Source organism: Pipistrellus kuhlii, unplaced genomic scaffold, assembly GCF_014108245.1.
Source record: "Pipistrellus kuhlii isolate mPipKuh1 unplaced genomic scaffold, mPipKuh1.p scaffold_m20_p_1, whole genome shotgun sequence".
Lineage (NCBI taxonomy): Eukaryota > Metazoa > Chordata > Mammalia > Chiroptera > Vespertilionidae > Pipistrellus > Pipistrellus kuhlii.
This window is the reverse complement of record NW_023425404.1, coordinates 104,078,872-104,103,097: the sequence shown is the minus strand read 5'-3', so window position 1 is coordinate 104,103,097 and position 24,226 is coordinate 104,078,872. Positions and strand designations below refer to the sequence as shown.

The following is a 24,226-nucleotide window of genomic DNA, read 5'->3' as shown; positions in this document are numbered from 1 at the left end:
TTATGACACTATTTGTTTCAGAATCTTTTTTTCTTCATTTCCCTTCTCTAAAAACTGGTGCGTCTTATGGTCCGAAAAATACGGTACTTTACTTGTCTCATCTCCTCTTACTAAAATTGTGCATCCACACGTGACTAATTAAATTAGAATGTAAATTAACTAAAATTAAAAACTCAGTTTCTCAGTCACATTGCTACAATGGACCAATAAAAAATTATGCTGAACAGTCCTGCAATAGAAGCTCCATGAGTGCGTATTTTCATATATGGTTCACTTCTGTATCTGCAGTACCTTAAACACACATTATATTTTCATTAATATTTATTAGATATATGCATTAAATAAAACTGAGAAATGAGTTGCCATGCCTAATTGAGTTTTTAACACCTAGTTACCGTAAATTATCCCCAAAACATGTAATGGCTGCCTGCAAATGGAAGAGAAACACTTCCTTACTCATTCAATAAGGCCAGTATTACTCTGATACCAACAACAAAGATATCACAAGAAAGAAACTACAAATCAAGATATATCCCTTATGGAAACAGATGCAAAATTCCTCAATAACATACTAACAAATCCAATCTGGCAATACATAAAAAAAACATTATTCACAAGTTGGATTTATCCTAGTAATGCAAGATTGGTTTAATATACAAAAAATAAAACCACTGTAATATACCATATAAATAAAATGAAAAATAAAAATCATGTGACCATCTCCATGTCTGTAGAAAAAACATTTAATAAAATGCAACACTGTTTCCTGAAAACAAATTTCAACACCCTAGAATTAGATAGGAAATCTTCAACCTGATACGGGCATTTACAAAAACCCATAGCTAACATCATACTTAATGGTGAAAGATTACATGGTTTCCCACTAAGATCAAGCATAGGCAAATACAAAGAAAGAAAAATTAGTGATTGTCTAGGCTGAGAGGGGAAGAAAGGAAGAATGGGGAGTGACTGCTAATGGGTACAGAGTTTCTCTCTGGGGTAATGCAGATATTCTAGAATAAAATTATGGTGATGGTTGCGCAATGTGTGACTATAGTAAAAAAAAACAAAAAAACAAAAAACAAAAAACAAAAAAAAACATTAAATTGTACTTAGATGAGTAAGTTTTATGGTATATGAATTATATTTCAAAAAAATGTGAGCATAAGGTAGAAATCTACATGTTTAGACGGAGGTAAGATGGCGGAAGAATAGATGGGCGGATTCTGAGCCCTCTCCCGAAGCAGAAAGAGAGAGCAACTGAGGGTCTTATGCTGTGAGTGTTTATTAGCAAGCTGGGAGACAGTGAACACCAGAAGAAACTGCTGGGGGGCCGCTGACAGAGGTACCCCTCACAGGGAAGCACCCACTCAGGCTACGTCTCTGCCCGGAGCTACCTACCGGCTTGGACGGGAAAACCTAGCCATCTTGAGAGGAAGATAGGATCGTGTCAGAGGCCTGAATATCCACAGCCGCAGCAACCACCAAGCATCTGTGACCCCCAGAAAGCGGATCCCAGGCGGCGCGAACACCTGGCTGCACTAGAGTGCCCCACTGCTCGGTGAAAAGGTCAGATTTCACGGGGAGAGGGTAGAGAGCGCTCACAGTGAAAACAAAAAGCCTGCGAGCACAGAGCGGACGGAAGCTGGAGGACAAGGGCGGTGATTGCAACTAGAAGCCCCAGCTGTTGGGCGGTTGTCACCCGTGAAAGTGGACGGGGCTCCTAACAGGGGAGATATCTAAAGAGCAACACATTTGGATCTGCCTCGGAGGGATATCGGAGAGTTGCGGGAGATTGCAGTTGCTCGGACCTGCCCCCTCCCCCACTCTGTAGTTCCTGCTTCAGAGAGGACGGAAAAAAAAAAAAGCTGGAGAGGCTCTCTAGAGCACATGTGTCAAACACAAGGCCCGCAGGCCAAATCCGTCCCGCCAGGCCTTGCAATGTAGCCCGCACCGCGCTGTCATCACTGCACTCCGCTGCGTTTCCATCACAATGACAGTTTATGACTGTTCAGAAAAACCATTCGGCCCGCGATTTAGGCTGGATTTTAGATTTCGGCCCCTTCTCTGATTGAGTTCGACACCCCTACTCTAGAGTCTGGGAACTCAACCTAGAAACACTGCCCCAGAGGCTAATTCACAAATTGACTCTAGTGTAATAAAAACAAAGCAAAACCTCCCTAAAAATCAGGACTGGATCATAACAATAGAGGAAGCGATGACCTTCATTACTGCAATTTTTTTTTTTAATTTTTGAATTTTTTTTTTTAATTTTTAAATTTTAGTTTTTTATTTTTGTTTTCATTATTTGCAACGTTTACTCAAGAAACTATTTTTTTTCTTTTTCCTCACTTGATTTTATCTTTATAATTATTACATTGTATATGTAATCAACATTATTATTACTACTAATTTACCTTTTTCATCTTATTTTCTTTTGTTTATTTTTATTATTTTTATTTCATTTGATTATATATATATATATATATTTGTTTTATTTCAGGATTACTGTTCTACAGTCTTTATCTATCTTTCCTTCTCCAACGCTTTATTCTATCTCAACCCTACCTTTATGCCTTCACCCTCTTTCTGATCTTTTCCTTTGGTACCCCGTTTATCTTAACCCTTTCCTGCTCTAGATTTTCCCCATTCCTTCTGTCTACCCCCTCCTAAAATTTCACCCTACTTCTATATATCTAATTTCCAGCTACCTGTTCCAAACCCATTCACACCTCCCTCGCAGTTGTACTAAAAACAAAACAAAACAAAACAAAAAGTCTTTCTCTTTAACTCTTTGAAGTTGTATGTTGAATGTTAACTATACTGAAGTTGTACGCTTTTTTTTATAAGATTGATTTCCCTATGCTTTTTGTTTGATTGTATGTTTTTGTTAGCTGCGTTCTAGTCAACACAACCACCCTTATTGGTGGTTATTAATATCGCCAACACATTTCTATTCAGTGCCTTGTGTGTTGTACCTGGTAGTGTTGTATTTTGTGCCTTTAAATCAAAGCAGGAGAGAGAGAACTACACAACCAAACATCCTAGATCATGGGGAGACCAAAAAACAGCCCGCATATGAAAGAAAAGCAGGCTTCACCAGAAAAGGAAGTAAACAAGATAGAGGCAAGCAACCTACCTGAGCAAGAATTCAGAGTAATGATCATAAGATGGCTAAAAAGAATGGAAGACAAATTTGACAATGTGAGTAAGAACCAAGAGGAAATGAAGAAAAACGAAGAAGAAATGAAAAATGACATTGCTACTGTAAAGAACTCAATAGAAAGCATCAAGAGTAGATCAGGGATCCAAGATGGCTGCGCCCAGGTGAACACCTAGCCGCAGCCGCACACAACAATTTCAATAAAATACAACTAAAATATAAAACGGACATTGTCCAGAACTACAGGAAGGTTGACTGACTGGAAATTCTACAGCGAGAAGCAAGGAGAAAACCAGAAGGAGGCGCGGAGGAGCTGGAAAAGCCCAAGGTACGGAGACGCGCTGCGCGGTGAGGATGGAGCTGGAGAGGAGGGAGGCTGAGTGACTGGCAGGCGTTCCCTAGCGGAAAGGAGATAAAACTCCGACTGTGCTGGGCCCCCGACTGCTCTGAACCCCAGTTCTAGGCCAGACCCCGGGGACTCAGGCTCAGCCATAGGGAGCCGGGCTGTAAGGCGGAACCCGGGGAAGCGGCGAAAGGAGGTCCCGGCTGTGCGCACATTGCGTGCAGAGAAGGGACGGTCGGCTGTGCCGCGGGATTGCCCTGACGGGAAGGAGACTGGGGCTCCAGACTGCTCTGAACGCCACCTCCAACTCCACTTCCAACTGAACTGAACCCCAATACTGGGCTCATTGTGTGAGAGCATAGACTGTTTGGCAGCAGGCGAAAATCGAGGGCACCTATCTCTCAGAGGCGCCGGCAGCGAGCACTGAAGGACCCGCATAGGGCGGGGCTGACGGAAGCCAAAGCTGCAGCCTCCACCCTGAAACCCCGTCCCATCTGTAACTGCGAAATGCGACAACAAAATAGATCACAAACGAAAGAAATGGAGGACAAAAAGCGTCTGGATATAGAGTTCAAATCTACGCTTATAAGGTTTTTCAAGAATTTCTTAGAAAAGATGGATAAGGCCTATGAGGATATGAAAAGAGATCAACTAGAATTAATAAGGAGTCAACAAGAAATGATAAGGGATCAACAAGAAATAAAGAATACGTTGTCTGAAATAAAAAATATTTTACAAAGTCCTAAAAACAGAAGGGAAGATCACAAGAATCAAGTCAAAGATTTGGAACATAAAGAGCCAGAAGACACTCCTCCACAGAAGCTAGAAGGCAAGAGAATCCAGAAAATTGAAGATAATGTAAGAAACCTCTGGGACAACTTCAAGCGAACCAACATCAGAATTATGGGGGTCCCAGAAGATGAGAGAGAGCAAGATATCGAAAACATACTGAAAGAAATAGTGACAGAAAACTTCCCCCACCTGGTGAAAGAATTAGACTTACAAGTCCAGGAAGCACACAGAACTCCAAACAAAAGGAATCCAAAGAGGACCACACCGAGACACATCATTATTAAAATTCCAAGAGCAAAAGACAAAGAGAGAATATTAAAAGAAGCAAGAGCAAAGAAGGTAGTAACCTATAAAGGAGCACCTATACGATTGTCAGCTGACTTCTCAACAGAAACCATGCAGGCCAGAAGGGAATGGCAAGAAATATTCAAGGTGATGAATAGCAAGAACCTACAGCCAAAGATAATCTACCCAGCAAAGCTACCACTCAGAATCGAAGGCCAGATAAAGAGCTTCACTAATAAAAAAAAAGCTAAAGGAGTTCATCACCGCCAAACCAGAATTATATGAATTGCTGAAGGGGGTTCTTTCAGAAGAGAAAGTAAACAAAGATAAAAATTATGAACAACAAATACGTAACTATCAACAAGTGAATCTAAAAACCAAGGAAATTAAAAAAATCTGATGAACAATATTAACTGTTGAATATAATAGAATCAGAGGTATGGAAGGGGAGTGAACTGACGATTCTTGGGAAAAGGGGAGAGGGGGGCGTGGGAAGAGACTGAACATAAACTGTGCACCTATGGATGAGGACAATGGGGAGAGGGGAAAGGGCAGAGGGTGGGGTGGGAACCTGGTGGAGGAGAGCAATGGTGGGGGGGGGGGGGGGGAAGGAACATTTGTAATAATATGAACAATAAAAACATTTTTAAAAAAAATAAAAATAAAATAAAATAAAATAAAAAAAGAGTAGATCAGAAGAAGCAGAGGACCGCAACAGCGAGCTAGAAGACAAGATGGAAAAAAATACCCAATTAGAACAACTTCTGGAAAAAAAATTAAAAAACAGGAGGAAAGTCTACGGGAACTTTGGGACAATACAAAACAAAACAATATTAGAATAATAGGGGTTCCAGAAGGAAAGGGAATTGAGGAAGACATGGAAAATGTATTTCAAGAAATAATGACAGAAAACTTTCCTAAGATAGAGAAGAAAAAACCCACACAAATCCAAGATGCTCGCAGAGTCCCAAGCAAAATGAACCCCAGAAAACCGACCCGTAGGCAAATTATAATTAAGCTGGCAAACACCAACGACAAAAAAAGAATTTTAAAAGCAGCCAGAGAGAGACAGAAAGTTACATATAAAGGAACCCCCATCAGACTAGCAACTGATTTCTCCACAGAAACTTATCAGGCCAGAAGGGAATGGGATGAAATATACAAAGTCATGCAAAGGAAGGGTCTGAATCCAAGAATACTATACCCAGCAAGGCTATCAATCAAAAGTGAAGGTGAAATCAGGAGCTTCACAGACAAAAACAGACTAAGGGAATTTATTTCCACCAAACCAGCAATGCAAGAAATGCTAAAGGGTCTACTGTAAAATTAAAGAAATAGAAAGCAAAGAAGGAACACAGGGGTATGGAATAAAAATGGCGTCAAATAAGTATCCATCAATAATAACTTTAAATGTAAATGGACTAAATGCTGCAATCAAAAGACATAGGGTGTCAGATTGGATAAGAAAACAAGACCCATATATCTGTTGTCTACAAGAAACCTACCTCAGAAAAAAAGATGCACACAGACTGAGGGTGAAGGGATGGAAAAAGGTTTTCCAGGTGAATGGAAATGAAAAAAAAGCTGGGGTAGCAATACTTATATCTGACAAATTAGATCTCAGAGTGAAGGACATAACAAGAGATAATGAAGGCCACTTCATAATACTAAAGGGACCAATACAACAAGAAGAAATAACTCTGCTAAATATATATGCACCCAACACGGGAGCACCCCAATATATAAAAAAACTGCTGGAGGACATTAAGGGAGAGATTAATGGCAATACAATTATAGTAGGAGATTTCAATACCCCTCTGTCACCCTTTGACAAATCATCTAAACAAAAAATCAGCAAAGAAATATCAATCCTAAATGACTCACTAGACCAGATGGAATTAATCGACATCTTCAGAACATTCCACCCCAAAGCCACAGAATATACATTCTTCTCAAGTGCACATGGGACATTCTCAAAGATAGAACACATTTTGGGACATAGGCAAAGTCTCTTCAAATTCAAGAAGATAGAAATCATATCAAGCATATTCTCAGATCATAGTGGCATAAAACTGGAAATTAACTACAATGAAAAAAATCCAAAGAAATCAAACACATGGAGACTAAACAGCATGCTATTAAACAAGGACTGGGTTACCAAAGAAATCAAGGAAGAAATTAAAAACATTCTGGAAACAAATGACAATGAAAACACAACTATCCAAAATCTATGGAACACAGCAAAAGCAGTTTTGAGAGGGAAGGTCATATCCCTACAAGCCTATTGCAAAAAAATAGAAAAAATAGTAACAAATGATCTAACTCTACAACTCAAAGAGTTAGAAAAAGAGCAACAAGAAAAGCCCAGTGTAAGCAGAAGGAAGGAAATAACAAAAATCAAGTGGAGATAAACGACATAGAGACCAAAGAAACAATACATAAGATCAACAAAACCAAGAGCTGGTTCTTTGAAAGGATAAACAAGATAGATGGACCTCTAGCCAGGCTAACCAAGAAACAAAGAGACAGGACCCAAATAAACAAAATCAGAAACGAAAGAGGTGAAATAACAAAAGACCCCACCGAAATACAACAGATTGTTACAAAATACTACGAACAGCTCTATTCCAACAAACAGAACAACCTGGAGGAAATGGACATATTCCTAGAAAAATACAAACTTCCAAAACTCAATCAGGAAGAATCTAAAAATCTCAACAGAGCAGTGACTTGGGAAGAAATTGAAACAGTCATCAAAAAGCTTCCAGCAAACAAAAGCCCAGGGCCAGATGGCTTCACAGGAGAGTTTTACCAAACATTCAAGGAAGAACTAAAACCTATCCTCCTCAGACTATTCCAAAAAATTCAAGAGGAAGGAACACTTCCAAACTCCTTCTATGAAGCCAGCATCACCCTAATACCAAAACCAGATAAAGACAACTCAATGAAAGAGAATTACAGGCCAATATCCCTCATGAACATAGATGCCAAAATCCTCAACAAAATTCTAGCAAATTGGCTCCAACAGAGCATCACAAAGATCATACACCATGACCAAGTAGGATTTATTCCAGGAATGCAAGGTTGGTACAATATCCGCAAATCAATAAACGTGATACATCACATAAACAAATTGAAAGATAAAAATCATAGTCATATCAATTGATGCAGAAAAAGCATTTGATAAAATCCAACACCCTTTCCTGATAAAAACTCTCAACATGGTGGGAGTACAAGGATCATACCTCAACATAATAAAAGCCATATATGATAAACCCACAGCCAACATCATACTCAATGGGCAAAAAGTAAAACCATTCCCTCTAAGAACAGGAACAAGACAGGGATGCCCACTCTCGCCACGCATCTTTGACATAGTACTGGAAGTACTAGCCATTGCAATTAGACAAGAGGAGGAAATAAAAGGTATCCAAATTGGAAAAGAAAAAGTAAAGTTATCCTTATTTGCAGACGACATGATATTGTATATAAAAAACCCAAAAGACTCCATTAAAAAACTAATTGACTTAATAAATGAATTTGGCAATGTAGCAGGATACAAAATTAACGCCAAGAAATCTATGGCATTTCTATACACCAACAGCGAATTTATAGAAACAGAGACTAAAAAAGCAATTCCATTTACCATCGCACCAAAAAAAATAAGATACCTAGGAATAAACTTAACTAAGGAAGTAAAGGACCTATATGTGGAAAACTACACGACACTGAAAAAAGAGATAGAGGAAGATGTAAACAGATGGAAGAACATACCATGTTCATGGATTGGTAGAATCAACATCATCAAAATGTCCATACTTCCTAAAGCAATCTATAGGTTCAATGCACTCCCCATTAAAATACCAACGGCATATTTCACTGACCTAGAAAGAACTCTCCAAAAGTTCATTTGGAACAATAAAAGACCCCGAATAGCCACAGCAATCCTGAGAAAGAAGAATAAAGTAGGAGGGATCTCAATACCAGACTTCAAACTGTATTACAAAGCCACTGTTCTCAAAACAGCCTGGTACTGGCACAAAAACAGACATATAGATCAATGGAATCGAATCGAGAACCCAGAAATCAACCCAAATCACTATGCTCAATTAATATTTGACAAAGGAGGCACGAATATACACTGGAATCAAGACAGTCTCTTCAATAAATGGTGTTGGGAAAATTGGACAGATACATGCAAAAAAATGAAACTAGATCACCAACTTACACCATGCACAAAAATAAACTCAAAATGGATACAGGACTTAAACATCAGACGGGAAACCAAAAAAATACTAGAAGCATCCACAGGCAACAAAATCTCAGACGTATGCCAAAAGAACTTCTTCACTGATACTGCCCCTAGGGCAATGGAAGCTAAAGAGAAAATAAACAAATGGGACTACATCAAAATAAAAAGCTTTTTTACAGCAAAAGAAACCATCAACAAAACAACAAGAAAGCCCACTGTGTGGGAGAACATATTTGCAAATGTTACCACTGATAAAGGTTTAATCTCCAACATCTACAAACAGCTTATACAACTAAATAAAAGGAAGATGAATGATCCAATTAAAAAATGGGCAATGGATCTAAATAGAATATTTTCAAAAGAAGACAGAAGGAAGGCCAAAAGGCACATGAAAACATGCTCAAAGTCACTAATTATCCGAGAGATGCAAATCAAAACAACAATGTGGTACCATCTCACACCTGTCAGAATGGCCAACATCAACAAATCAACAAACAAGTGTTGGCGAGGTTGTGGGGAAAAAGGGACCCTTGTGCACTGCTGATGGGAATGCAGACTGGTGCAACCACTGTGGAGAACAGTGTGGAGTTTCCTCAAAAAACTGAAAATGGAACTCCCATTTGACCCAGTAATCCCACTCCTAGGAATATATCCCAAGAAACTAGAAACACCAATCAGAAAGGATATATGCACCCTTATGTTCATAGCAGCACAATCTACAATAGCTAGAATCTGGAAACAGCCTAGGTGCCCGTCAGCAGATGATTGGATCCAAAAACCATGGTACATCTACACAATGGAATACTATGCTGCCATAAAAAAGACGGAATTCTCATCATTTGCAGCAACCTGGATAGAACTAGAGAATATCATGCTGAGTGAAATAAGCCAGTCAATAAAAAAGAAATACCACATGGCCTCACTCATTTATGGACATTAAAAAACATTATAAACTGACAAACCAAAAGATAGATATAAAGACAGTAAAGCAACAAGCAGACTGTAAAATTACAGCGGGGAGAGTAGGGAGATCTGGGGGAGATAAGAGATCAACAGAAGGACTTGTATACATGCATATAAGTACAACTAATGGACACAAAACTTTGGGGAGGAAGGGTATGTGGGGGGGGGGGATTGTTAAAATATGTACACAGATAATAATTTAATAAATAAAAAAAAATTTTTTTTAAATGTAAGCATAGTTCAGTGGTTGAGCATCAACCTATGAATCAGTAGGTCACAGTTTGATTCTCTATCAGGGCGCAAGCCCAGATTGCAGGCTTGATCCCCAGTGGGAAGCATGCAGGAAGCAGCCAATGATTCTCCCTCATCATTGATGTTTCTCTCTCCTCACATCCCTTTCTGAAATCAATAAAAATATTTTTAAAGGGGGAGCACACATATGTAATACTTTCAACAAAAAGAATTATTTTTAAAAATGTGCTTTTATAAGTATATTTTAGAAAAATTTTAAAGTAAAAAAAGCAACAAAATCTGTTAACATCTATTGCTCTGGAGTAAGAAGATGATGACTGAATTTTTTCATAAACTGTTATTGCTGGTTAATATCTGTAAAGTCTCATTATTAGTTTACTAGAGGCCTGAATTTTGTGCACGGTGAGGGGGTAAGGGGAGGTGGGAGGGGAGTTCCCCTCAGCCCAACCTGCACCCTCTCTAATCTGGGAGTCCTTGGGGGATGTCCAACTGACAGTGGGATTGGGCTTAAATTGGCAGTTGGACATTCCTCTCACAATCCGGGACCTCTGGCTCCCAACTGCTCACCTGCCTACCTGCCCTAACCACTCTGCTAGGCCGACGCTCTATCCACTGAGCCAAGCCGGTTTCGGCTTAACTTTTCTTTTTTTTTTAATCTTATCCCCTTCACACACAATTGTATTTGACTTCCTTATTGGCTTCTTCCTCTCACATAATTTTTCTCTCTCCTTTATGTAACACTTTTTCCTACTGACTCATCATTTATAAACTTTTCTTTCCTCCTTATTTCCTACTTCTGTTCCATCACCCTTCTTCCCAACTTTCTCCTACCCTTCCTCCCTCCCCACATTCCTTCTTTTCTTTATCTTTACCCCTCAGGTCCTCCCCTTTTCCTTCCTTCACACCTTAATTTTTTTCTTCACTTTCTCCCTCAGACCTGCTTTGCTCCCTCCCCCATTTCTTCCTTCTTCCCATTCTCCTTTTAAGCTTTACCAGCTCCTCTTTAAAACTTTTCTTCCCTCCTTCTCTCTCATCCTGTCTTTCCCATACATTCTTCTCTACTTACGTCCACTGTTTTAATATCTACCTGCCTAATTGTTCACTATGTCATTTATCTTTATTCGTTTCTGACTCCTACTTTTAAAATCTGTCCCCAGTATACATACTTGATTTTCATTATAGCTCCTACAGTTCACTCATACATCCTCCTTCCTTCTATAACTTTGCTCTCTACTGACTCCTTTATAAAGTTCTTCCCTCCCTTCTTCCCTTCTTAAAGCTTCTGTTGGGGGGGAAGGGGCACGTTAACCTCCAGGCCAGGGCTCAACCTCAGGCCAGGTGTTCGCCACCCCCCTTTTCTGGCCTCCCCACACTGCCCTGCTCCCATTCCCTGCCTGGGATGCCTGGCCCAGCGTGGGTGCCCAAGGCCCATGCAGCCTGGGCGCTGCTGCGAAGCAGGAGCGCCTCCACCGAGAAGGCCTTGGACTGACATCCACTCCATCTTGAACCCGGGGGCTCCTCCAACCAACAGCAGCCACCACCCTCCTCCTGTCTCTGGGTGGGGCTCCCCACTCTGCGCCGCCTACACTCCACCCCTCGCCAGGAGCTCCTGCTCCAGGCCCCCTGCCCAGGTGGTTGCCACCCCCTCCTGTACGCAGCCCTGTTTCCTTCCCTTTTCCATTCCTGCATACTTTTCTTGTTTCCTTGCTGTATTTCTGTTTCTCCTCTCAGCCTGTCTGCATGCAGGCCTGCCTTCCTCTCCCTCTCCTTTCTTATCCCTCCTATAGTATCCTATCCTACCCCGGGAGGCTTGCAGCTACCTGAGCAGAGGGGCAGAGACACAGTCTGCTGATCTGGTCATAATGTGATGCTGTAATGGACAATTTGCATATTTCTCTATTATTATTATAGATAACTACAAAAATTATAAAAATTTAAATACATACCCAGTAAGGTTGGGACAGCATTTCATCTCCAGAAGACCTGTCTGATCTAATGCGCATGCATAAATATCAATAACGTGACCAGTCGTGGCAGCTCGATTAGCCAGTGCTTCAAAATGCTACAAAAGATGTTTTAATCACATAACATTAATGTATAAACTAATCATTCTATAATTCTTTTCCCCATTAATAAAAATAATCTACGAAATACTAAAAGAAAAATCCACAATAATTTAATGCAATGTTATAACTTAATTTTAATTTGTTATAAAATAATATAACTTCTATAAATATGCTACTTTCACATTCTTCTTTAAAAGCCATTCTGCCCAGTTGGCTCAGTTGATTCAGTTGGTTGAATTGGTTGTCCCATGCTCCAGAAGGTCACCTGTTCAATTCCCAGTCAGGGCAAAAGGTTGATGGTTCAATTCCTGGTCAGGGCATATACCCAGATTGGGAATTACATCCCTGGGCAGGGTATGTATGGGAAGAACTGATCAATGTTTTTCTCTCACATCTATGTTTATCTCTCTCTTTATCTCCCTCTCCTTCTCCCTCTCCCTCTCCCTCTCTCCCTGCTTAACTTTTCCTCTCTCTCTCTCTACTATCAATAAAAACATATATATTTTTAAAGCCATTCTTTCTAAATACAGTGGTCTCCACTTATCTGTGTTCCAAGACCTCCAGTTGATGCCTGAAACCAAGGATATTGCTGAACGTTATATGTGCTATGTTTTTTTCCTATACAAACATTCCTTTTCAATTAAGGAAGCATTTTATTGCTTCTCTCCGGCATATTCAAATTGCCATCACCACTACTCTTGCACTTTGAGGCCATTATTAAGAAAAAGTAGAATACAAGTACTAGAATAGTGACAGATTAGAACACAAGAACTAGGATACCATGACAGAAATGGTTACTAAGTGACTACTGGACAGGTAACATCTACCATGTGAATACGCTGGGAAAAGGGATTAATCATGTTCAGAGATTATTCTGTCCCAACAGAAGTAAGCAATTTAAAATTTATGAGTTGTTTATTCTGGAATTTTCCATTTAATATTTTCAGTCTGTAGCTGTCCATAGGTAACAGAAACTAAGGAATGTAAAACCACGAATAAGGGAGGACTACTGTAAACTCCTAAATTAGGCTAAACTTAAAGAAAGGCACACTGAACAATTTACTCTTTATACATAAAAATTATACAACAACACAGAGCTCTTTTTCTCAGTTAAATCCGCACCCAAGAAACAAAAACATCAAAATAGAGAATAAAAAGGCAGTAAGATAAACAAACATAAAACATTTTTTGAAGTTCTAAGAAAAATTCTAAGCACAAAAGGAAAAAATTAAATGGCAGGGGGGGAAAGCATTTATAGTGACAAAAATTATTTGTTATTAAATACACTTAAAATTACATAATAAATAGCCTGGTCAGTGTGGGTCAGTGGTTGAGCATCTACCCATGAACCAAAAGGTCATTGGTTCAATTCCCAGTCAGGGCACATGCCCGGGTTTCAAGTTTATTCCCCAGTGGGGGGTGTGCAGGAGGCACCCAATTGATGAGGTTTCTCTCTCCTCAATGTTTCTATCTCTCTGTCTTCTCTTTTCCTCTAACTCTAAAATCAATAAAAACATTTAAAAATATATATATAATAAATAATGACTACCAAAAAGGACATACGATATAATATAGTACAACTTGAATTAAAATTATAAACTCTAGAGAATTATTTTTAAGGGAAAACATTAGCCCTGGCCAATTATTAAGTAGTCAGCCCATGCACAGAAGAGTCAAGGGATCAATTCTGATTAAGGACACATACCTCGGTTGCAGGTTTGATCCCTAGCTCCTGTCAGGAGACAACCAACTGATATGTCCCTTTCACATCAATGTTTCTTTCTCTCTCTCTCTCTCTCTCTCTCTCTCTCTCTCTCTCTCTTCCTCTCCCTCTCCCTCTCTCTCTTTCCCTCTTCCTCTCCCTCTCTTTTCCTTCCTGCCCCCCTTCCATAATCTCTACAAATTAACAAAAAATATATATCCTTAGGTGAGGATTAACAAAAATAAATAAATAAATAAATCCTATATAATAAAAGCCTAATAAGCTATGTGTCCGGTCGTCCAGTCATCCGTTCAACCAATCAAAATGTAATATGCTAATGATATGGTAAGGGCGCTCAACTGCTTGCTATGACAATCACTGACCACCAGGGGGGAGACACTCAACACAAGAGCTGCCCCCTGGTGATCAGTGTGCTCCCTCAGGAGGAATGCAGCTCAGCCAGAAGCCAGGTTCACAGCTGGCGAGAGCAGCAGCAGTGGCAGGAGCTTCTTCCACCTCTGTAGCAGTCGGACATTCTCTGAGGACTCCCAGACTGTGAGAGGGTGCAGGTTGAGCTGAGGGACTCCCCTCCAGAGTGCACAAACTTCATGCACTGGGCCTCTAGTAAATAATAAAAAGGGAACAATAACAAGCAAAACCAATACAAGGGAGTCAAAAAATCAACATTAGTGAAAAATGTACTGGCACATATACAAGTAAAACTAAAGTTACATGAACAGAAATAACTCACTGCCAAGACCGGTTTGGCTCAATGGATAGAGCCTCGGCTTGGGGACTGAAGGGTCCCGGTTTCGATTCCGGTCAAGGGCATGTATTATACCTTGGTTGCGGGCATATTCCCAGTAGGGGGTGTACAAGAGGAGGCTGATCGATGACTCTCTCTCATCGATGTTTCTAACTCTCTATCTCCCTTCCTCTCTGTACAAAATCAATAAAAATATTTTTTTTAAAGAAATAACTCACAAAAAATGATAGACTGCTCAAGCCATGAAAAATATACATATCTAAAGTACAGCCTCTTAGAAATAAATAAAAAAAATGCAAAAAATTTTTCCTGAAGGGAGAGGCATTCCTTAATATGAATATTAAAAAAGGCACATAGCTGAAACTGGTTTGGCTCAGTGGATAGAGCACTGGCCTGCGGACTGAGAGGTCCCAGGTTCGATACCAGTCAAGGGCACCTACCTTGGTTGCGGGCACATCCCCAGTGGGGGGTGTGCAGGAGGCAGCTGGTCGATGTTTCTCTCTCATCGACGTTTCTAACTCTCTATCCTTCTCAATTCTTCTCTGTGTAAAATCAATAAATTTTTTTTTTTTTTTAAAGACACATAGATGTAGCTCAGTCAACTGGGTGTGCCCTGTGCACCAAAAGGTTGCTGATTCGATTCTTGGTCAGGACACATCCCCAGGTAACAAGCTGGATCCCTGGTAGGAGGCATGCAGGAAGCAGCCTATCAATGTCTTGCTTTCACATTGATGTTTCTGTCTCTCAAAACAAAAAGAAAGCCACACACGCAGAGTTTCTCTCAGGAGTAATCTTTAAAAAGATACCTATTGGTACATACTATTATATTTTTAAAATTTAAAACTAGAATAATTATAACATAAGTTATCAAGAAAGCGACTATTTCTCAATTCTGAACAGTAATTACAGTATCAAATTTCACAATATCAAATTTATCATAAAATATTTGTACTCTTCCTCTTTTTTTTAGTTTCTTTTTATTAAGGTATTACATATGTGTCCTTTCCCCCATTCTCCGCACCATACTCTTCCTTTTTTATCAAATACATTTTTCTAATAAGGCAAAAAGAATAAAAAACAAAATTACCTTAGTTCCCTTTTTAACATATTTGGCATTGTCTTTTTCAATATCATGCCATGATCTTATAGGTGTCTTCAATTCATCTCCAACCACCATTCCTGGTCCCTGAGTGGCTGGACCACCAATGAACATCATGATACGGGCACCAGTGTTGGGGAAAGTACACTATCAGATAAAAGTAACTCATCAAAAGAGCTTAAAGGAAAACATATGAATGTACATTTCTGATAATAAACTGTGATAGTCTTTCTTGAAAACAGGCTACGATACATTTTTCAATAAATAAAATAATCAAATGTTTAAAAGAAAATTTAAAAACAAAATGTTTGTTTGAATACCTTTCTTTTAAAATCTTCTTCTAAATAATAGTGCCTTCCTAATTTTAAAATAAAACCTGGCAGAAACCACCTTAACCAAGAGATCAAAGCTAACTACGATCAGCAGTAGTAAACAAGTCAGTATTATGAGCCTCCTTATGTGCTATACTAAGAATACAAATCAGTTCTGTAACATTCCTGGAAAAGGATATAACCTAAATCTACTCAAGAGGAAAGATCAGATAAACCCAAATTTAGATTTATTCTACAGAATAAGTCTAAACTCTTAAAAAATATCAATGTCATAAAACAAGAAAAACTGAAGAACTATCATAGAATAAAGGACACTAAAGAGACATATATCAACTGAATGTAATGCATATTCCATAATTTTCTTTTGCTATAAATGGTATTATTAGAATAACTAGTGAAACACGAATTGAGTTTATAAACTTAAAAAAATGTTATATCAGTGTTAATTTCCTGATTTTGTTAACTGCAATTATAAAAATCTTATTTCTGTACGTAATTAAGAAATACACACTGAAGTATTTAAAAGGGCCATCATGTTTATAACTGACTTCCAAATAGTTTTCTAAAATTTACATGTGTGTGACATATAAATAGACATATACAGAGAGAGACATATAACTATCGAGAGAGAAAGGTAAAACAAATGTAATAAAATATTACCATTTGAGGAATTTGATAAAAATTCAATTAACCTTTGAATCTTTCTCATAACTTTTCCATATGTTTAGAATGATCTCAAAATAGAAAGTTAAAAGAATAATGATAGTAACAGAATATAATTCACTATATAAAATAGGAAACCATGACTCCATAGTGGCATTAATAAACAAATGAATAAGTTGAAAGTCTGATGAGTAAGGGAATATTTGCATGGTTTCAAATCTCCTCACCATCTAATACTGACTAATTACAAAGAGAAGGGAAATAATAATTTTATAGTGGAGAAACCTAGGAGATACAACCTTAATGAGTGACCAAAGCAATTATCATCAGTGATGGGATGAAAATCATGTGCCACGTGATAGAATGCAACAAGAATAAAGCATTACTTCTGTGATATATGTAAGACCTGAATCTAATTGTGAGGACACATCAAAACAAACTTAAGTTGAGAGACATTCATAGAATAACTGGTCTGAATCTTCCAAAGTGTCGAAGTCATGAAAGACAAGGAAAAGCTAAGGAAATGTTCCAGATTGAATGACAGGAAACAGACTAAACCACTAAATAAATGCCTCTAAACTAAATCCTTTTAATAAAAGAAATTACTGGAATAATCAGCAAAACTTGAATGAGGTCTGAGAATTACATGACAGTAATTTATCAGTGCTAATATTCTGATTTGAATAGTTGTATTGTTGTTATTTATATAGGAGAATATCTTGGTTTACAGGAAACGCAACCAAAGTATTCAATGGATAGGTAACATCATATCAGCAACTTAATCTCAAATAATTCAAGGGAGAAATTCTTTGCAACTTTTCTGAAAATTTTATAACATTTCAAATTTTTTAAAAACATTTTAAAATAACTCTTCCCTAAGCAATGTAGCGCAAAAATTTCAAACTCTACTTAAAGATAATATGGCCCTTATCGGCCAAAACCGGTTTGGCTCAGTGGGTAGAGCATCAGCCTGCGGACTGAAGGTTCCAGGTTCGAATCCCATCAAGGGCATGTACCTTGGTTGCGGGCACATCGCCAGTAGGGGGTGTGCAGGAGGCAGATGATTGAAGTTTCTCTCTCATCGATGTTTCTAACTATCTCTCTCCCTTCCTCTCTGTAAAAAATCAATAAAATATATATTTTTTTTAAATTGCCCTTATTCTATGTTAACATTTAGTGACCATACCTTCCAGAAGCCTCTTTATACACAAAAGAATACAGTGCAGATCAAACTTTAAATAAAATCATATACTCGCTCAACTATGACCTCATTTATTTCACTCAACATTATCTATTGTAGTACATATTATCCCATCCACAAATACATTTACATTGCAAAATGAAGCTATTGTCACTACCTCAAGTAGTCCTACAGCTATGGAAAGTGCCACCCCAGAAGAACGCAAAGGTCTCTTTCCCTGTGGTACAGGCCAAGGGTCTCGCTGCAATTCCCCCAGAAGATCTGTGAGATTCATGTCTATTTTCTGTACTGGCTGCAAGAACCTGCAAAACAAAATTAAATAAAAAGCCATTTATTTGTGGGTGAGTGTTTAAGAAACAAACTATCCACTTTCTTTTTTTCTTTTTTTTTAATTTTAGAGAGAAAGAGGAAGAGAGAGAAACATCTGTTGATTGTCTCTGTACCCCAAACGGGGACTGAACTCACAACCTAGGCATGTGTCCTAAGGAATCAAACCAAGATCTTTTGGTATATGGGATAATGCTCCAACCAACTGAGCTACACCATCCAGGGCCATCCATTTTCTTAAAAACATAGAAAAAGAATTTGAATACAGAATACACCAATGGTTCTCAAAACTATTATGTAGGTACATCAGAAGCGGTAGAAGGGCTTGTTTTAACACACATTGCTGTTTTAACACTGTTGTGCCCTAAGCTTAGTGTACAGAGCATCGGCCTGTGGACTCAAAGGGTCTCAAGTTCGATTCCAGTTAAGGGCATGTGCCTTGGTTGCGGGCACATCCCCAGTAAGGGGTGTGCAGGAGACAGCTGATTGATGTTTCTCTCTCCCTCTCCCTTCCTGTCTGTACAAAAATCAATACAATGTATTTAATTTAAAAACACACACACCTTAGCACACAAAACCACCCTACCAACTCAAGGAAGCTGTGACAATGCTGAGACAAGGAAATAGATCACAAACAAAAGAAATGGAGGAAAAGAAGCGACTGGATATAGAGTTCAAAACTACGCTTATAAGGTTTTTCAAGAATTTCCTAGAAAAGGTCGATAAGACCTATGAGGAGATGAAAAGGGATCAACAAGAAATAATAAGGGATCAACAAGAAATAAAGACTACACTGTCTGAAATAAAAAATATTATACAGAGTCCTAAAAACAGAATGGAAGATCACAAGAATCAAGTCAAAGATTTGGAACATAAAGAGCCAGAAGACACTCCTCCGAAGAAGCAAGACGACAAGAGAATCCAGAAAGTTGAAGATAATGTAAGAAACCTCTGGGACACTTCAAGCGAACCAACATCAGAATTATGGGGGTCCCAGAAGATGAGAGAAAGCAAGATACCGAAAACATACTGAAAGAAATGGTGTCAGAAAACTTCCCCCACTTGGTGAAAGAATTAGACTTACAAGTCCAGGAAGCGCACAGAACTCCAAACAAAAGGAATCCAAAGAATAACACACCAAGACACATCATAATTAAAAATCCAAGAGCAAAAGACAAAGAGAGAATATAAAAAGCAGCAAGAGAAAAGCAGGCAGTTTCTATAAAGGAGCACTCATACGATTGTCAGCTGATTTCTCAACAGAAACCATGCAGGCCAGACGGGAATGGCAAGAAATATTCAAGGTGATGAATAGCAAGAACCTACAGCCAAAAATAATCTACCCAGCAAAGCTATCACTCAGAATCAAAGGCCAAATAAAGAACTTCACTAATAAAAAAAAATAATAATAATAAAAAAATAAAAAATAAATAAAATAAAAAAAAGCTAAAGGAGTTCATCACCGCCAAACCAGAATTATATGAATTGCTGAAGGGGGTTCTTTCAGAAGAGAAAGTAAATAAAGATAAAAACTATGAACAACAAATACGTAACTATCAACAAGTGAATCTAAAAATCAAGGGAATTAAAATAAAATCTGATGAACAATATTAACTGGTGAATATAATAGAATCAGAGGTATGGAAGGGGAGTGAACTGACGATTCTCAGGGAAAAGGGGATCTAGGGGTGTGGGAAGAGACTGAACATAAACTGAACATAAACTGTGCACCCATGAGGACAATGGGGGATGGGGAAAGGGCAGAGGGTGGGGTGGGAACCTGGGGGAAGGGAGCAATGGGGGGGGGGGGATGAGGAACATTTGATAATAATATGAACAATAAAGATTTTATTTTAAATAATAATAAAAAAAATAAAAAATAAAAAAATAAACACACACACACACACACACACACACACACACACACACACAGAGTTGTTTCAGAAAATCTGGGGTGGGCCAAAATCGGTTTGGTTCAGTGGATAGAGCGTCGGTCTGCGGACTGAAAGGTCCCAGGTTCGATTCTGGTCAAGGGCATGTACATTGGTTGCGGGCACATCCCCAGTGGGGGTGTGCAGGAGGCAGCTGGTTGATGATTCTCTCTCATCGACGTTTCTAACTCTCTATCCCTCTCCCTTCCTCTCTGTAAAAAAATCAATAGAATATATTTAAAAAAAAAAAAAAAAAGAAAGAAAATCTGGGGTAGACCTAGAAATCTGTATTTCAAACAAGTTCCCAGTTGATGCTGACATTACTGGTCCTGGAACCACACTTTTGAGTATAATTGCTATAAATGAAACAGTCAAGCCAAATATTACTTCAGGACTATATCTTTCATTTACCAATCTAATAAGTATTTAGGTTATTGAAATAGTTATGAGAAGAGATGTCAACTCAATTTTAGTAATACCTCCTCTGATTGGAGAGTTTAGGGGGAAAAGCAACCTCAAAGACTAAGAAGGCAAAATGAAAAGCTTTTGAGGCTATAGTTCTTTTTGCCCGCCCTCAACCACAAAATTCTGTTTTTCCAAACTGAAAAACAGAAACTCAGGAATATATCAAAACAATAGTAAATCCTTACATTATAATGATGAGAAACCAACCATTTTACTAGTAATGATGGAATTCTGTCTCAACTCTTTTAAAAATATACTAATGCAATCTACTTATATTCCAAAAAATATTTAATAGTATCATTGAATGTCTATGTTCAAGTTAAGGGTAAGGGATGCTTAAAAAAGCTGGGCAAATTGTCAAATTTTCTTTGTCATATTTAATTATTACCTATTAGAAGGAGGTGGCTGCTGTACCTGAGGACCACGTGTTGCTTGAGTAACAGGTACTTTAGAGAGCCCCAGCATTTCCTGTAAAGAGATTATTTCTGTGATATCCATATCATTACTCCTAAAAGATGTTCAACAATTTACCATGTGCAAGATTCTATGTTAGGTAGTAGGAACCCAAAAATAAAGAACAAGTCTCTTTCCTCAGGAAGCAAAATGTCTAGCCCAAAGCGGCCATAGGTGACCTCTGAAAATGGTTTGCTATTCACTAGACCCAGAAAACCCCACAAAATCATAAAAACCAAGAGGCTCAAATCTCCTCCGTGTTCACTTTAAGAACACTTGTGAAACTGCCCAGGCCATCAGGACATGCATATTCGAAAAGCCACTAAGTATCTGAAGGATGTCACCTTAAAGAAACAGTGTGCCATTCCATCATTACAATGGTGGAGTTGGTAAGTGTGTCCAGGAGAAACAGTGGGGCTGGACACAGAGAAGGGTGGAGAAAGGGGAAGAGAAAGAAACATGGATTTATTGTTCCCACTTATTTATGCATTCATTGGTTGATTCTTGTTTGTGCCCTGATTGGGGATCGAACCCACAACCTTGGTGTATGGGGTGCTCTACCAACTGAGCTATGTGGCTAGAGCTAAGACCAGACTCTTTTCAACTTGACGGTTAATGATAAAAGATAAGAACATTTTAATAGACGAGGAAAAAAATTATAAGAATTTACAGCCCGTTGCAAAAAGGCAGTTTTGTGTTACATATGTATTATATAACTTAAGTAAAATATACTCTATACTCAGAACTAACATTAAGCCACTTTAAGTTAACAATTTAAAAATAACAACAAATGCATAAAGCACATGTGTCAAACACAAGGCCCGCGGGCCAAATCCGTCCCGCGAGGCCTTGCAATGTGGCCCGCACCGCGCTGTCATCACTGCACTCCGCTGCGTTTCCATCACAATGACAGTTTATGACTGTTCAGTAAACCATTCGGCCCGCAATTTAGGCTGGATTTTAGATTTTGGCCCTTCTCTGATTGAGTTCGACACCCCTAGCATAAAGGCACAACCCTTTTCATTTTGATGACCACCCTGTAAGGTAATTACTGTTCTTATCTCCCTTTTACAATTGAAAAAAATAAGGCACACAGAGGTTATAACTTGCCCACTTTCTCTCCTGTCTCATGTAAGGTACTCTACTTCCTGTGCTCCTGAAGGAATCCCTACCATGTCTTCTGAAACCTCACTCTCCTCATCTCGCCCTGCTTTCATCCTCCCTCTTTAGTCTCTCCCTTCTGTGTAAAAACACATCCAAATGTCTCTCCTAAACAAAACCTTTGTCCCTCCTAAACAAAACCACTTTAACTCAGTTCGTTCTCTCCCTCTCTCTCTCTCTCTCTCTCTCTCTTTTTCTCTCTCTCTCTCTCTCTCTCTTTCCCTCTCTCTCTCTCAAACCTCCACACTATCACCTAAATGATCCTAGTATGCTACACATAACTCTCTGGCCTTGAAAGCTTCATTTTCCCAGAAGATAAAAATGTCATCCTAGCATAAAAGAAATACATATACCTATAATTCTTATATTAAAATTCTAACACCTTAAATTGTCTCCTTTTGCCAAACATAGTAAAAGTGTTTAGTTCCTAAGTGACAGATGTCAAGAAACAAAAGCTAATATTTTGCTTGTCTTCCGTATGACACTTCTATAAGGTCTTCAAATCCCTAGTAAAATACTTGGTTTTACTTTAAATGTTAAAGATGCCATTAAAAGTGAAAGATCTTTGATCTGTATGATAAAAATGTAAGGCAAATAAAAGAAAACTGATGCCTACACTAAATGTAAAGCCTTTGTTACAACACAATTATATTAGTCAATTACAATAAAAATATTTTCTAGAAACTTACATCCAGAAGTTTTTTCAGACATATCTAGAATGATGCTCACAGATAGGCTGCTGTTTACCTGCAGTTGTTTGGCAGACAGATCTTTTGTTCCTCTGAAGACATAACTTTTTGAAATGCCCTCACATCCAAGTTCATGAACCTGCACCATTCTCCCAAAAGTAATAAGTCCAACCAAGGCTGTAGGTGGTAAAAGACTTAATGACATCTGCATAGATTCCTTCAAAGCTTGTAAATCTTCATCTTCCATGCAAGTATCAACCACATAGAGGAATATCAAAGGCATCTGAGGGCCACGCTGTTAAAACACATTGCCATCAGGGGAAAAAAAAAAAGTTGTTTTAAAAGTATTAACACTTCAGTGCAATATATAAGAATAATCAACAGACATTCATACAATGGAGCCCTAATAAAGCTATTTCAAAAATGAAACAGGTTATATATGCATGGAGAGACATCCAAGACATATCATCAAGTGAAAAATTATTCATTGTAAAAAAAAATTGTTTACAGTTACATAGAGGAAACATTCACTCTCATTCTCAATTTTATTTAACTGCATGAGGTTTAATATCTTATAAGAAGTATTTACTCTTATTAAAATAAAATAAAAAAATAGTAACTCTAAAGCTTAAAAGCATGTAGTGAATTTATAAAATAATTGCCTACACCTGAATTAGATTGTGAGAGAACTGGACTCTAGCCAGGTTGAACACATTACTGACTGGCTCAAGTGAACCATATTCTGCTTTCTCTACAATACTCATAAAGGCTATTATCATTTTTACTCTTAAATACAGAAACAACTAAGTAAAACTATTCAGAGAGGGAAGAAAAACTGATTTTCCTAGAAAGAACCAATACAACAACAATTTCATTATCTAGCCTTGGGGATATATCATCAGGCTCCATAATCAGATTGACTAAATATATGTAAACTAAGCAAGAGTGATACTTTAGTATTTAATTATTTACTCAGTAGCAGAGCACACCAGCCCATCCAATATCCTGGCCACCCATCAAATAACTACAAAGGAGAATATTTCGTTGCTTAAAATGACTAAAAAGTCTTATCTTAGAAATGATCCATCAATTCAATGTGAAAATCAAGAATGCTACCTTTTAAGTCATCTCCATTTAACAACTATTTTGGTATAAATTATTATATTTAAAACTTCATTCAAGATTTACTCTTATGTTCTTACCAGAACTACATATTCAATGCTAGAAAACTGAGGTAAAAGTTCAGCAGGTTGATTCAGTTCAGATATACCAGCATAAGTAGGTGGAAACTACAGAAACAAAAGAAACAAAAATATTTAAC

General features: G+C 38.2%; 1 protein-coding gene across 6 annotated transcripts in view; it reads right to left on the bottom strand.

Moving 5' to 3' along the window:
* Positions 1–24,226, bottom strand: part of SEC23A (SEC23 homolog A, COPII coat complex component) — a 96,544-nt gene that overhangs the window by 51,325 nt on the left and 20,993 nt on the right. For 5 of the 6 annotated variants that reach the window (XM_036458639.2, XM_045587729.1, XM_045587720.1 and 2 more), the window contains exons 4-9: positions 24,108–24,194; positions 22,964–23,200; positions 20,991–21,070; positions 18,037–18,181; positions 15,672–15,830; positions 11,997–12,112 (exon numbers count right to left, since the gene is read on the bottom strand). In XM_036458639.2, the coding sequence (XP_036314532.1) occupies positions 11,997–12,112; positions 15,672–15,830; positions 18,037–18,181; positions 20,991–21,070; positions 22,964–23,200; positions 24,108–24,194 (824 nt within the window). The remainder of the gene's footprint in view (positions 1–11,996; positions 12,113–15,671; positions 15,831–18,036; positions 18,182–20,990; positions 21,071–22,963; positions 23,201–24,107; positions 24,195–24,226) is intronic. The other variant, XM_045587732.1, reaches the window with a different exon arrangement.